This window comes from Capra hircus, chromosome 5, assembly GCF_001704415.2.
Source record: "Capra hircus breed San Clemente chromosome 5, ASM170441v1, whole genome shotgun sequence".
Lineage (NCBI taxonomy): Eukaryota > Metazoa > Chordata > Mammalia > Artiodactyla > Bovidae > Capra > Capra hircus.
In genome coordinates this window covers 30,871,166-30,887,000 of record NC_030812.1, presented here as the reverse complement: position 1 = coordinate 30,887,000, position 15,835 = coordinate 30,871,166, and the positions used below count along the sequence as shown (strand labels likewise).

Genomic DNA, 15,835 nt, shown 5'->3' with positions numbered 1-15,835 from the left:
TCAGCCTAAGGTCAGCCAAGATCTTTATTGCTCGCTCACTATGCCAATGAGTCTTCTTGTGCTTTGAATTCAGATACTTTTGGAACTGGAGAAGAGCACTTCTCAGTGCTCTGGAGGCTATTTACAACTCCCTTCCTTTCCTTCTCCAGTCTGAATAATCTCTTTTCTTCTTCCTTTCTAGGTTTGAGCCTCTACATCGTCCTTCCCACCATCTCCACCGCAGCCAACAGATTATTGCTCTGAGCTGGGCAGGACTGATGAGGTCTGACATAGCAAGGTTGCCTCTGCTACACACTCTGTCCTGGGTCAGCCCTGAAGCTTTATTCATAACACCTCATCCCCAGCCATTCTCTGAGACTCATAGCACATTGGAGCATTCTTTTCTGTTCTTGTCCTTCTAAAGAGAAACTCCAGTGCTCCATGGAAGCTGGCAACACAACCAGAGTCACTTTCTTTATTCTCCAAGGACTATCCAACAACCCACACATTCCGGTAGTACTCTTTGTAATATTCCTGGTGATTTACCTCCTGATCCTCATAGTGAACCTGCTGATGCTGCTGGTGATCAGGACTGATTCCCACCTGCACACCCCCATGTACTTCTTCCTCAGTCACCTCTCCTTCCTGGATGCTTTCTATGCCTCAATCATTGTGCCTAAGTTGCTGAAGAACCTACTTTCCAAGTGGAAGACTATATCCTTCCTTGAATGTTTCATCCAGATCTTCTTCGTTATATTTCTTGGGGGCACTGAAACTTGCCTCCTTTCAGTCATGGCCTATGACCAGTACCAGGCTGTGTGCCGCCCACTGCTGTATGTGGTGACAATGAACAAGAAGGTGTGTGCTGGCCTGGCGGGAGCCTCCTGGGCCATAGGAATGGGGACTGGTCTGCTTAACACCATCCTCCTGGCTCAGGAGCACTTCTGTGGCCCCAACCTCATCCGCAGTTTTGCCTGTGAGCTTCCTCCAGTGCTCCTGTTGGCCTGTTCTGACCCCTCCGTTAGTGTGTTCTCCATCCTGACCACCATGGTGGTCCTGGGCCTCGGCACCTTTGTCATACTGGTGGGTTCTTACACCCGTATTATCCTGACGGCCCTGGGGATGAACTCTGCCACAGGTTGGAACAAGATCTTCTCTACCTGCTCATCCCATTTTCTTGCGGTCATCATCTTTTATGGTTCTGGAATTTCCAGGTATGCCATTGCTAAAACTTTGCCTACAAATGCAGTGTGTTTTTCACACTAAGTACACTTGCCCTGTAGACAGAGCATTGCAGAGTAGCAGGAAAAGAATTATACTGGAATCAGTAGGCCTAGGTTCTAGTTCTGGCTCTGCTGTGGACCTAATACATGAATTATTTTTTTTTTAATCCATTTTCTTTCTGAGGCCTCAATTGTCTAACTCTGCAAAATAAGTTTATACAAGAAATAAAGACTTTCTTACTTTCATTTAACCTATGATTTTAGAGTCATCAAAAGAAAATCATCCTGCCTTTTGCCAGACTTTTATTAGTGGTAGACAAAAAAATAAACAAAGTATATCATCCTTGCAACAGATGCCATTTCTCTTTCCTACTGGAAATTGATGTCTCCACAGCTTATTTCTGCCTTAACTATTTATTAGGTGTTTGTTACATAACAGCTGATTTACATAATCAAGCTCAATTTTAGTATACATCACACCACATCAAAAGAGAAATATTATTAACCTCATTTTCTGATAAGAAACTTGATTTTTAGGAGTAACCAAGTACCCTACAAAACTTTCCAGAACAAGCTAGGAACGAAGCCAAAATAAAAACCAAGTCTCACTGACTTGACACCTCAAGCTCTTTTCTACCACATTTCTCTCAAACAGAAACAGCAATACCTGATGAGTCCTTGCTTCCCAGGGAACAGAGTAACTAATGGCCTATGCTCTCTACTAGTGAACTGGAGATGGATTTACTAAAATTGCTCTAAACGTCTCTCACCTGCTTTTTACTTTTGGACAGAAGTCATAAGGTGTGAAAGGATAAGGAATGGTCTAGGAGAGCTCACCTGAGCCTGTGGACAAATCTCTTGAGCTCTCTTTGTCTCGGTTTCCTCATTTTCCCAAGGGGGTAGGAGATTTCTCCCACTTACTTCACAGATATGTTAGGAGAGTGAAATTAAAAGACAAAAAATGACAGTAATATGAATATCTTTCTTAATCAAGCACACCAAACCCAAAAAAGAATGTTCCAACGATAATGGAACAAACTGCAAAAAATTGTTTTCCAATGCTTCTTTGGGAAATATTCCCGGTGCTACTTAACAAAGTACATCCAAATTTTAATTCTTACTATTTTGGAATCATATCTCATGCTAAATACATTTTTATAGTTCACTTTATTTACAAAGTGTGGTTTCTTTTCTAAGCCAAAGACAAATATGTTAAAAAGGACAAAATCTTATTCCACTAAGCATTGTAAAAATAAAGTGCTGTGATTCTGGGTTAATTCCCCATAAATGTTTGGAAAAAATGACATTATTGGACTAGCATATAGTTTTGCATATGCTAGTCCAACAATGGAACTATCATCACAAGATGGGAACATACAGTTGTGTATATGAGAAAAAAAAGAGAAAAAAATCCTCCTCATCATCATAACTGTTAAGAAAAGATACTTTGAAATGTATGAAGTACAACAGAAATGCATGAAATCATTTTTAGTTCTATTCTAACCTGCAGCATTTCATATGCTGCAGAACTTCCTTTTGCCTCAGGTTAGCTCCTATAATGTTTTGGACCATGTTAAGCATAAGCTTCATGATGCTGCTCCCTGAGGATGCTCTTTGCAGAATCTAGGATGGAATGGACCCTGGCTGCCAACAGCATTGTGATCATTGTCCTGAGCTCATTTTTTCCCTTTGTGCAATTCCCTTCAAGGTACATGACTCCAGCTTCTGGCTCCGCCCTGGAGCAAGTGCTATCCATGCAGTACAGTGTGGTGACCCCGCTACTGAACCCGCTTATTTACAGTTTGAAGAACCAGGAGGTGAAGGCAGCTCTTAGGAGGAGGTTGGCCAGGAAACCCAGGCTTATCTTCTAAGCCAAGCTCTACTGCATCCTCATAAAAGGAGGAAAAGTCATGAGAAAGGAGAGGAGACAGAAAAACCTTCATCTCAAAGCCATCTCAGCACAAAAAACAGAAGCCTTCGTTGCTCTGACCCCAGTGCCCTCCCCTAGTCAAGCAAAATGGAAAAACCTCCACAAAACCAATGGCAGCCATCCACAGAGGACCCAGTCACCACACAAGAAAATCTTTTCAATAAACACATGAAGGATCTTCAAAAAACTAAAAATGAAGCCACCATATGTATCAGCAATTCCGTTTCTGGGAATATATTCAAAGGAAATGAAACCAATAACTCAGAAAGGTATCTGCACCCTCATGTTCATGACAGCCTTATTTACAACACCCAACACATGGAAAGAAGCTAGGTTTCCCTAATGGATGAATGGATAAAGAAGGCATAGATAAAGCAATGGAATATTATTCAGCTGTAAAAATTAGGAAATTCTACCATTTGTGATGACACGCATGGACCATGAAGGCATTTTGCTCAGCGAAATGTCAGACAAATAAAGACAAATGCAATATGATCTCACATACATGCGGAACCTAGGGAAAACCAAACTCTTAGAAAAAAAGGTCAGACATATGGTTATCAGAAATGGGGGGTAGGAGGAAAGGCAATTGGAGGAAAGTAATTAAAAGGTACAAATTTCTAGTGTAAGGTAAATATTAAGTGTAATGTACAATATGATGACTATAGTTAACAGCATTGTATGATATACAAAATCTGATAAGAAAGTAAATCCTAACTAGTAACATCACAAGGAGAAAAGTTTTTTCTTTTTCTTTTCTTCTTGCTTTTCTTTAGATTATACCTTTATGAGATGATGAAATATTTTGAGGAATAGAGAAGAGTTTTACATGAGACAAACTGAGGACTATAGCCCAGAAGACTGCCTCTCAGATAACTCTGAGAAACTGCTCCACTGAAGCATGATTTTTGCGTAGTCATATACCTTATCAGAACACAGAACATACATCAAACATTATCCAAATATATTCCTTCAAGCTTCCAAAAGAGATAGGATAAGTAGATATAGAATGAGATAGCAGGACCCTGGTGTCTAGGAAAGGAACCTTTCTTCAAGGGAGTTAAACACAGATGTCATGTCTTTATCTTCAAAACAGATATTCTTTACCTTAATGATTGAAGCAGACCTGCTGTGTGTGTTTGACAGGCTCTTCAGATTTAAACAAACTCCAGGCTGAACCGTGTATAACCCAAAATGACTTCCCCAAAACTCAACGTGTGAAATTTTCTCAATCAGAGCTAACTTTCAAGATTTTTCCAATTAGAAGTTTTTAGATGATAGATATTAACTGAACCTATTGCAATACACATTTATATGTGTGTGTGTATATATATATATTTATATTTATTCTCATGCTGTGCACCTTAAACTTACACATTAATATATGTCAATCAGCTCTCATAAAACTGGGGGGAAAACAGTAAAGAAAATCTTCACAGCTCCAACAGCCATTTCCACCATCTCTCTCCTCTCATTTCTTACCCTCTCAACTCCTCCTCTTTTGCCTCTCCTGCAATCTTTTACTTTTGTTTATGCACAAAGCAGAAATCCAACCACTAGCAAATTTCCCACTTCATTCTGGGAGACTCTTATCTTAGTACTGAGACCCAGCTCCTCCTTTGTTCCCATACAGAAAACTGCCTGGCAAAATCTACAGCTCCAGAGTAATCTGGGAAGAAATGAAATAAAAATAAGTATGCTTCCAACTGTATTATTCTTAGTAATACCTAAAGTAGAACATAGCAAATAATAAATCCTGAATAACTATTTGTTTATTAAGGGGTGCATAAAGAAATGAATGATCAGTCTGTCTCAGGAGTCCTTTCCCTTGCATGATCCTAGGAAAGAACAGGAAATATTTTCCTCTAAAATGTGAGTCTTGAGAGTAAAACCCTATCTTACAGATTCTGTATCCTCAGTGTCTGGTAGTTCCTATTACTTAATAGGCTCTCAATTAGAATACAAAAAAAAATGAGAGAGAAGGAACATATGAAAAGAAACATTTAATTTATTTAGTCCAATAAAATTCCTGCCTTCATAACAATATAGATGTCAGAGGAAAGTAGCATGGAGGAGAGATCAGGATAGAAAAAGAGAAAAACAGTCTTTATTTGGGGACACCATTCAGGGTCATCTTCACAAGAGGTTGCTGAAACACGTGCACTCTGACCCCCTGTCCTAAGTCTCTCCATCACCCACCTGAGTCCAGACAACTTCAGATCCCTAAAGCGTTTAAGAACTGTTCCAAGCCTAGAGGAAAGAAGTTGGAGAAAGCAAAACAAATGCCCAGCTGCCACCTCATCTCCCATTCAGCTCCAAGAACGCTCTCAGAAAGACAATAGCAGACCACTCCCATGCCAGCTCCCTGACTTCTATCTGTTCTCAATCCTTTGACCCTCAGGCTAAGATCTTCTTCTCAATTATCAGTTTTCTTCAGCAAAGCCACCTGAAAATCAAGTCCTCATATGTGGCATACTCCAGGTGAAATTTCCAAAATGAGGACATTTCTCTGGAGATGAAGGCCAGGGCTGAGGAGCGAGCAAAACAGTCCCAGGTTCAGTAGCATTTCTGCTTTGCACACTTGGTGGAGCTGGTGCTTTACATTTTCCAGAGCGTATGCCTTCCTGAGGGTGTAACTGAGGCAAAATAATAAGCAGATTATGAGACCAGTAGGAGGAATGGCCATTCAATCCTGCCTACCCACACACAACACACAGGAATTATTCCTAAAACCCTATAGATTGGGGAAGACTATTATCTCATAATTAGGGAAGAAAATACATGCAATATCCCTGGGAGATGTGTCACATTGTGTTCAAATTCAGATTAAAATCATATTATGAAAGCCAAGCTATTTCCTGAGAGTTTGGTTTCATTAAGTATAGGAAAGGGCTGTCTTATCCACCACTTGCCAGGGCCTATATGCCCTTTAACAGGCTATGGAGGCTTCATCTGGGAGCTGCTGGTCCCTAAGACAAGAGAAATATGGTCTGAATGCCAAAAGTACCAGCAGTATAGAGTGTAGAAAGAAAGAATTAGAAGATAAATAACTTGGCTAAGACAGAAATGGGGTATCTTGAATGGAATTTTGGCAAGCTGAATTGTCAAAGCAGGATGAGATCTCAGAAAAATCACTAGACCAAAGCCTTTATTTAATGATGAAAAAATTGAGCCACAGAGACAGAGATGATTTGCCCAGATGTGGACCATCAGTGTGACGCAGAAACAGACTTTAGGACTAGATCTCCTAATATCCTTCTTTCATATTTCTCATGATCAAAGTACAATAAAGTTCTGCAAACCTACCCTGTAAGGGCCAGTAAAGCAGCAAGAAAGAGTAATGGAGTGCAGGGTCCCAACCACAGGCCCCAGGTGTTCAAATTTTTCAGTTGCTGAGTTGCTGTCATATATTTATTTATTTATTTATTTATTTACTTATCAGTTAATTTTTATGGCAGTATAGCTGCTTCCCTGTAGCTCAAACAATAAAGAATCTGCCTGCAAGGCAGGAGACCAGGGTTCAATCCCTGGGTTGGGAAATTCCTCTGTAGAAGGGAATGCAATCCACTCCACTATTCTTGCCTGGAGAATTCCATGGATAGAGAAGCCTGGTGGGCTACAGTCCATGGGGTCGCAAAGAGTCAGACCCGACTGAGTGACTAATATACACACATAGCTGTTTATAAGGCTCTTAGCTTCTGCTGCACAGCAAAATGAATCAGCCATATATATATTTCTTCCCTTTTAGATTTCCCTCCCATTTAGGATACCACTTTAGGTGTATCAAGAGGAGTTCTCTGTATTATACAGTATGTTCCCATCAGTTGTCTATTTTATACACAGTATCAGTAGTGTGTATGTATCAATCCCAATCCCCCAATTACTCCCACCCTTTCCTCCTAGGTATCCATACATTTGTTCTGTACATTGTGTCTTTATTTCTGTTTTGCAAATAAGGTCATCTATACTCTTGCTGAGTGCCAGAGAAATGTGCTTTTGAACTGTGGTATTGGAGAAGATACTTGAAAGTCCCTTGGACTGCAAGGAGATCCAACCAGTCAATCCTAAAGGAAATCAGCCCTGAACATTCATTGGAAGGACTGATGCTGAAGCTGAAACTCCAATACTTTGACCACCTGATGCAAAGAACTGACTCATTGGAAAAGACCCTGATGCTGGGAAAGATTGAAGTTGGGAGGAGAAGGGGACGACAGAGGATGAGATGGTTGGATGGCATCACCAACGCGATGGACATGAGTTTGAGTAAGCTCTGGGAGTTGGTAATGGACAGGGAGGCCTGGTGTTCTGCAGTCCATAGGGTCACAAAGAGTCAGACACAACTAAGCATTTGAACTGAACTGATACCATTTTTCTAGATTACACATATATGCATTAATATGTGATATTTGTTTTTCTCTTTCTGACTTACTTCACTCTGGACTAACTAGGTACATCCATGTCTCTACAAAAGAACAAATTGTGTTCCTTTTTATGGCTGAGTAATAGTCCATTGTATAATCTCCAAAATATAAAAGCAGCCCATGAAGTTCAAAATCGAAAAAAAAAAAATCAGAAAGTGGGCAGAAGACCAAGATACACATTTCTCCAAAACAGACATACAGATGGCCAACAAACACAAGAAAAGATGCTCAACCTCACTAATCATTAGAAAAATGCAAATCAAAACTGCAATGTGGTATCACCTCACACCAGTCAGAATGGCAATTATCTAAAAATCTACAATCAATAAAGCTAGCGAGGGTGTGGAGAAAAGGGAAACTTTACACTGTTAGTGGGAATGTAAACTGATACAACCATTATGGAAAAATATCTGGAGGTTCCTTAAAAAGCTAAAAATAAGACTTCCCTGGTGGTCCAGTGGTCGGGCGTGCCAATAGGGAACACGGGTTGGATCTTTGGTCTGTGAAGATTCCAGGTGCCGCAGGGCCACTCAGCCCATGTGCCGAAACTACTGAAGCCCAGGTGCCCTAGAGCCTGTGCTCTGCAACGAAGAAGCCATCACAATGAGAAGCCTACATGCTGAAACAAAAGAGTAATCCCCACTCGCCACAGCCAGAGGAAGCTCATGTGCAGCAGAGAAGACCCAGCACAGGCAAAAGCAATAAACAACTTCTTAACAATACTCTGCTCTCTGAGAGGGCTTCCCAGGTGGTGCTAGTGGTAACGAACTCACCTGCCAGTGCAGGAGATATAAGAGCCATAGGTTCGATCCATGGGTCAGGAAGATCCCCTAGAGAAGGATATGACAACCCACTCCAGTATTCTTGCCTGGAGAATCCCATGGACAGAGGAGCCTGATGGGCTACAGTCCAACCAAGATCAGAAAAGGCAGTATGAATTATTAGATGTAAGTGGGTAGGAGACAGTCTCCTGATTTTCCTTGATCTTAGAATGCATGGGAAGAGAGGGACCCTACAGTCCATAGGGTCACAAAGAGTCAGACACAGCTGAAGTGACTTAGCACACATACACTATCTGAGATTGTTTTCTTCAAATGAGTCATGGGGTACTGGGAGAGAAATGGAAGCCTGGCCAACCAGATCAGCATGAAATGGCTCACACAAACCATCCTCACATTGCATAGAGTGAAATACAGATTTCTGGCATTCAGTGTTTTAGCGATATTGATGAATTATTGATAACCTTTGCTTCACATACTTTTCTCTCAGACTGAGGTAGCCATATTTAGTTATCTATACCAACATTTCTTATTGTTTCCAAATATCCACATGACTGCCTTTTAGAGAGTTTGATCTGGACATAAGGTGCTATCTCTACATTGATTCAGTGGTATTAAATGCTAAAAGAGTCATTTAAAATAAGTAAATAAATTGTTTAAAAAACTAAAAATAGAACTATCGTCTGACCCAACAATCCCACTACTGGGCATTACCCAGAGAAAACCATAATTCAAAAATACACATGCATATGGAATTTAGAAAGATGGCAATGACGACCCTGTATGCAAGACAGGAAAAAAGACACAGATGTGTATAACGGACTTTTGGACTCAGAGGGAGAGGGAGAGGGTGGGATGATTTGGGAGAATGGCATTCTAACATGTATACTATCATGTAAGAATTGAATTGCCAGTCTATGTCTGACGCAGGATACAGCATGCTTGGGGCTGGTGCATGGGGATGACCCACAGAGATGTTATGGGGAGGGAGGTGGGAGGGCAGTTCATGCTTGGGAACGCATGTAAGAATTAAAGATTTTAAAATTTAAAAAATTAAAAAACTAAAAAAATATATATATACATGCACCCAAATGTTTACTGCAGCAGCATGGAAGCAACCAAATGCCCATCAGCAGAGGAGTGGATAAAGAAGACGTGGTTCATCTATTGTTTCTAGAAAGATTACCTCTCACACCAATTTCTGAAGGGTAGATTCTTATCTCAGGGGTAAGGAAATACCTCAACCCCCCTCAAGTCACCCATTTCAGATTCTTGGAGCCCCTGCCCTTCCTGTCCTTTTCCCACTCCACATCTCTACCTGTGAAAATCCCACCAACATTTCAGAAGAAGCTTAAATTCATTCCTGTGCCATCAGGGGCATTAAGCAAGGATCAAAAGTCAGAGCACCAGTAACACATCCCTGGAGAATAGTCCCTGAATGTCCAATGGTGTCACTACAGGGCCCAGGGCTCAGACACAAATTAGCTTCAGGAAAGTACAAAGAAGCAAAATAAGGTAGCCATAGGGAAGAGGAGTTCCAGGAACAGAAAGAAGCAGAAGCAGCAAAGACAGCAGGTGTTCACAGCTTCTCATAGAGCTCCTGATCCAGCTTCTCAGAACAGAATGCTTTATGGGCCAACCTGATCAAAAAGGAGACAAGGCAAGTTGACTGACAGGATCTTAGCTCGACTTCGATCTACCTTTGTCCCCAGGAAAGCTGACGTAGAAGAGTGAGGGTGAAAACTAAAACCAAAAAGATTTTCCTGGCCAGCTGGCAAGAGACACTGAGCCACCTCCATTTTCTAAAAAACTCCAAGAAGATAGTAGGGCCGTGGTACAAAGAGCTTGCCTTAGGGTTTAGGTCTAAACAAGTCAAATTAAATGTGCAAGACCCGCTGAAGGAAATCCTGGGTTTCAGCCCTCTATCAGGGAATCCTTGTTAGGAAAATTGTTAAACAGAAGCGGAGTAAGTGAGGCTTGAAAATTGGAAACCTGAGTCTGGTTGATGATTTTTGTTTAGAAGACTACATTCTAGCTTAAAATACCAGGAGATAAAGAAAAAGGGCTAAGGTAATAGAACTAAAGAGCTCAGAAGAAGGAGAGGAAGGTAAAGTAGAAAATAGAATGGGGACTCTCCAGGAGTTAATTCCTACTTTACCCAGAATCTTCTTGACACACATAATGTCATCATCCAGGAACTCTGGCAGGAGTTACAGGGGGTGGGAAATGAGAGAGCTAAGTATTACCCACAAAGGTAATGAGTGTCTCTGTTCCCTGGTCCTTCTCGGAACTAGAGATTTGTGCTTGTTGTCTTTCTATATGAGAAATCCAATACAATAATGCCTCCCCTAGGTAAGGGCTCCCTTTGCTTTTCTCAGGCATCACCAGAGGAATTACCAACTTCATCAACTGAATTACTCTGAAAATGCCAGAGTATTACACTTCAAGATCCCCAAAGAGCTCAGAATATCTACCTGTGAACTTCAATAAGCTATCTGTGAATTTAGTGATGATGAAATTTTCTAACAGCCTCTTGCTCAGTATTATCAAGTCCCGCAGTTGATGTGGAATCCAAGACAATGAAGCGAGAGGTGTGCTTTGCACCAAAAAAGACTGTCACAGTGGTAGGCAATCTCAAAAAGAAAATCAAACCTGGAGGCTCACACTTCCCATTTTTATGTGTTAGTACAAAGCAACAAACAGCAAATAAAACACTATGAGACTATGAGGCATAAAGACATACATACAGATGAATGAAATGGATTGGCGATCCCCAAAAGAACCCACCCATCTATGGTGAACTGATTTTAGACAATAGTTAACAATATTAAATTGCAGGGAAAACGTGTTTTTAAAAAATGGTGCTGGGCAATTTGCTATCCACATGAAATTGGACTCTTTCCTCCTACCATATACAAAAAATAACTTAAAATACATAAAAAGTTTGAACTCTAAGAAGTAAAATTACAACCAGCACACGATATCCACAGGTTCCACATCTATGGACTCAACCAACCCCAGATTGAAAATATTAGGAAAAAGAAATTACAATGTTTCAAAAAGTAAAACTAGAATTTGCCATATAAAAGCAAATATTTACATAGTATTTACATTGTAATTACAATGTTTATATAGCATTTACATTATATTAGCTGACATAAGTAATCTAGAAATTATTTAAAGCAAATAGGAAGATGTGCCTGTGTTATATGGAAACACTATACCATTTTACATAAGAGACCAGCACACATGGATTTTGATGTGCCCGGATGTCTTTGAACCAGTGCTCCACAGATACCAAAGGATGACTGTATAAATGCTCCAATGAAACATTGGGATAAATCTTGAATTTAGTGGTGATTTCTTAGATCTGAGAGCAAAGCACAAGCAATGAAAGAAAAAACAGATTAAATGGATTTCCTCAAAATTAAAAACATTTTTGCATCAAAATTTCTAATCAGAAAGTGAAAATATAGCCCACAGTATTTAAGAAAATATTTTCACATTACTCATCTGATATATCATTATCCAGAGTATATCAAGAACTTTTGCAATTTGTCAACATAAAGACAAACAACCAAGTTTAAAAATGAATAAATGACTTCAATAGACCATTCTCCACACAAGACATACAAATAGTCAACAAGTAGATGAAAGCATGTCGAACAACATGAGTCATGATGGAAACGGCAAATTAAAACAGCAACGCATCAATTCCTTCACATACTCTAAAATGGTTAAAATCAAGAAATCTAAAAATCACATAGATTGGCAACAGTGTGCAGAAATTGGAACCTTTAAACATTATTTGAAAAAATGGGAAACATGTAACCTAGGTTAAGACTATAAATATACAATTAACACATGGTTCAACAACTCACTCCTAGATATAAACCCCAAAGAAATGATAGCTGATGTAACGACACATTGATAAGAGCACTGCTCACAATAGCCAATAGGAGAAACAAAGCGAATGTCCATCAGAGGATCAATGGGTAAACAAAATGGAATACATCCATATACAGCTGTATTATTGACCATAAAAGAAATAAAGTAAGATGGTTCGGCCACTGTGGAAAATAGTATGGCCATTCTTGAAAAACTTAAACCTAGAATTAAAGTAGATCAATTAATTCCACATCAGGGTATATACTCAAAGGACTGAAAGCAGGGACTAGAAAAGATATAGGTACACTTATATTCATAGTAGCATTAACCACAAGAGCAAATGGATAAACTAAATGTGGCATATACACAAAGTAATATAATATAGCCTTAAAAACAGAAGCAACCATAAATAGGTGCTGGATTTTGTCCAGTGATTTTTCTGCAGTTATTGAGATTATCATATGATTTTTATCTTTCAGTTTGTTAATATCATATATCACATCGATTAATTTGCATATATTGAAGAATCCGTGAGTTCCCTGGCATAAATCCCTCTTGATTATGGTATATGATCCTTTTAATGTGTTGATGGATTCCGTTTATTAGTGTTTTGTTAAGGATTTTTGCATCTGTGTTCATCAGTGATTGTTGTTGTTCAGTTGCTCAGTCATGTCTGACTCTTTGTGACCCCATGAACTGCAGCACACCTGTCTTCCAATATCTCCGAGAGTTTGCTCAAATTCATATCATTGAGTCAGTGATACCATCCAACCACCTCATCTTCTGTTTCCCCCTTCTCCTCCTGCTTTCAATCTTTCCCAGCATCAGGGTCTTTTCCAATGAGTCAGCTCTCCCCCTCAGGTTGGCCAAAGGATTGGAGTTTCAGCTTCAGCATCAGTCCTTCCGATGACTGTTCAGGACTGATTTCCTTTAGGATTGACTGGTTTGATCTCCTTGCAGTCCAAGAGACTCTCAAAAGTCTTCTCCAGCACCACAGTTCAAAAGCATCAGTTGTTAGGCCCTCAACATTCTTTATGGTCCAACTCTCAGATCTGTACATGACTACTTGAAAAACCATAGCTTTGGCTAGGCGAATCTTTGTTGGCAAAGTAATGTCTCTGCTTTTTAATACGCTATTTAGGTTTGTCATAGTTTTTTTCCAAGGAACAAGCATCTTTTAATTTCATGACTGCAGTCACCATCCACAGTGATTTTGGAACCCAAGAAAATGAAGTCTGTCACGGTTTCCATTGTTTCCCCATCTATTTGCCATGAAGCGATGGGACCGAATGCCATGATCTTTGTTTTCTGAACGTTGAGTTTTAAGCCGGCTTTTTCATTCTCCTCTTTCACCTTCATCAAGAGGCTCTTTAGTTCCTCTTTGCTTTCTGCCATTAGGGTGGTGTCATCTGCATATCTGAGGTTCTTGATACTTCTCCCAGCAATCTTGAATCCAGTTTCTGCTTCATCCAGCCCAGCATTTAGCATGATGTACTCTGCATATAAGTTAAATAAGCAGGCTGACAATATACAGCCTTGGCATACTCCTTTCCCATTTTGAACCAGTCCTTTGTTCCATATCCAGTTCATCAGTGATATGGGCCTGTAATTCTTTTTTTTGTGGTATCTTTGTCTGGTTTTGATATCAGGGTAATGGTGGCCTCATAGAATGAGTTTGGGAGTGTTACTCTCTCTGTAATTTAATGAAAGAGTTTAAGAAGGATAGGTGTTAGCTTTTCTCTAAACTTTTGATAGAATTCACCTTTGAAAGCTTCTGACCCTGAGCTTTTGTGTTGGAAGATTTTTTTCATAGTTTCCATTTCAGTGCTTGCGATTGGTCTGCTCATATTTTCTATTTCTTCCTGGTTCATTTCAGAAGGTTGTACTTTTCTAAGAATTTGTCTGTTTCTTTAAGGTTGCCCATTTAATTGGCATATAGGGGCTGGTAGTAGTCTCTTAGGTCTTTTGTATTTCTGCATTGTCTGCTATAACTTCTCCGTTTTCATCCCTAATTTTATTGAGTCCTCTCCCTTTTTTTCTTTATGAGTCCGGCTAATGGTCTGTCAATTTTGTCTATCTTCTCAAAGAACAAGTTTTTAGTCTTATTGATCTTTGCTTTCTTTTTCTTCATTTCTATTTCATTTATTTCTGCTCTGGTTTTTATGATTTCTTTACTCCTACTAACCTGGGGGGGGGGGCATTGTTCTTCTTTTTCTAGATGCAGCAGGTGTAAGGTTAGGATGCTTATATGATGCATTTCTCATTTCTGGAGGTAGGACTGTGTTGCTGTCAACTTCTGTCTTAGAAGTGTTTTGCTGCACCCCAGAGGTTTTGAGTCATCATGTTTTTGTTGTCATTTGCTTCTAGGTATTTTTATTTCTTTTTAAATTTGTTCAGTGATCTCTTGGTTATATAGAAGTGCATAAAATAACTTCAACATCTTTTTTCACCTTAAATGTTTCATCATTTTATTTTTATAAGCATAAATATTATTTAAAGTATAACAAAATGAGAAAGAATGAAAGAAGAGAGGGAAGAAGGGTAGGAATCCCAAGCTTTGAAATGAGAAACCTTAGAACGCTATTATATTTTTTCTTTAGAAATTATTGGCCACCCAAGGGTACCTCTTAGATGATGCAACTCTCTGAAACAAGACTAATACAGGGAAAAAATAGCTGGCCCTGGAGAACTCATTCAGATCAGAGCAAGCCTCCTTCCTAAGGGCCTCTCCAAGGACTCTTTAGACACTCTCCAAGGTCTAAAGCTGAGATAAAGTCCCTCTAGCCATTGTTACTCTGGAGGCAGAGTCAGAAGTCATCCCAATGGACAGAAGGACTATAGGAATATTTCCTTACTCAGAAGCCCCACCTCTGCATCTTCTAAGGGAAAGTTGTAGGAATCACATGAAGCCTTACTTATATCAGTGGCTTTGTTCCAGTGTTAAAAAGAATGCCATTCAGGTATCCTCCACTGAGAACATCTCTTGTTAGCCTAAGGAACCCAGGTGAAGAAAAATATCCTTCTCATTCAGCTACATCTTCTCCTAAAACTATCCAATCTGGGAACTTGTGAGCGTATAAGCCACAAATAGTAACTAGATCCTCACTCGTCATCCTCTTGAGTTAGCCTTCAAGGGGAGAGAGGCCATCACTTGGTGTTCCTGTGGCCTGAACTAACCCCTCTCACTGTCCATCTTACCAGGTATTCTAGGGAGTCTTTTTTTCTCTGCTCTTGTTTTTACTATCACATTACTGTCTCTCTTATGCACAGAAGGTGGTTCAAATTTGGCTTGGCCTTATCCAAATCCTCTGGTACCAACTCAGAGAATTCGTTGTTTTCACAGACTCTAGCGTTAACTCCTGAGATTACAATGCAAACAGTGAACATTATAAATTCACAGAAATCCTGGAATGGGAAACTGTTGGAATAACTGATGTGCACAGCCCTCACCTCCAATTTGAGGGCTTCCTCATGCCTGGCTCCCCTGAAACCAGACTATGACTGTGCCACTTCTGTATGGGTTGACACAGAAGGGGAGAAATTTCCATTTAGTACCAGAGATATCCAAGGAAGATTATCTCCAATCTGTTTTGTTTAAATATTTGTTCACTTTTA

The 15,835-nt window shown here is 39.8% G+C and overlaps 1 protein-coding gene across 1 annotated transcript; it reads left to right on the top strand.

The window, feature by feature from the left end:
• LOC108636096 (olfactory receptor 8S1-like) lies at window positions 421-3,073 on the top strand. Its single transcript, XM_018049026.1, has 2 exons — window positions 421-1,193; window positions 2,911-3,073. The coding sequence occupies exons 1-2, from the start codon at window positions 421-423 to the stop codon at window positions 3,071-3,073; spliced, it is 936 nt and encodes a 311-aa protein (XP_017904515.1).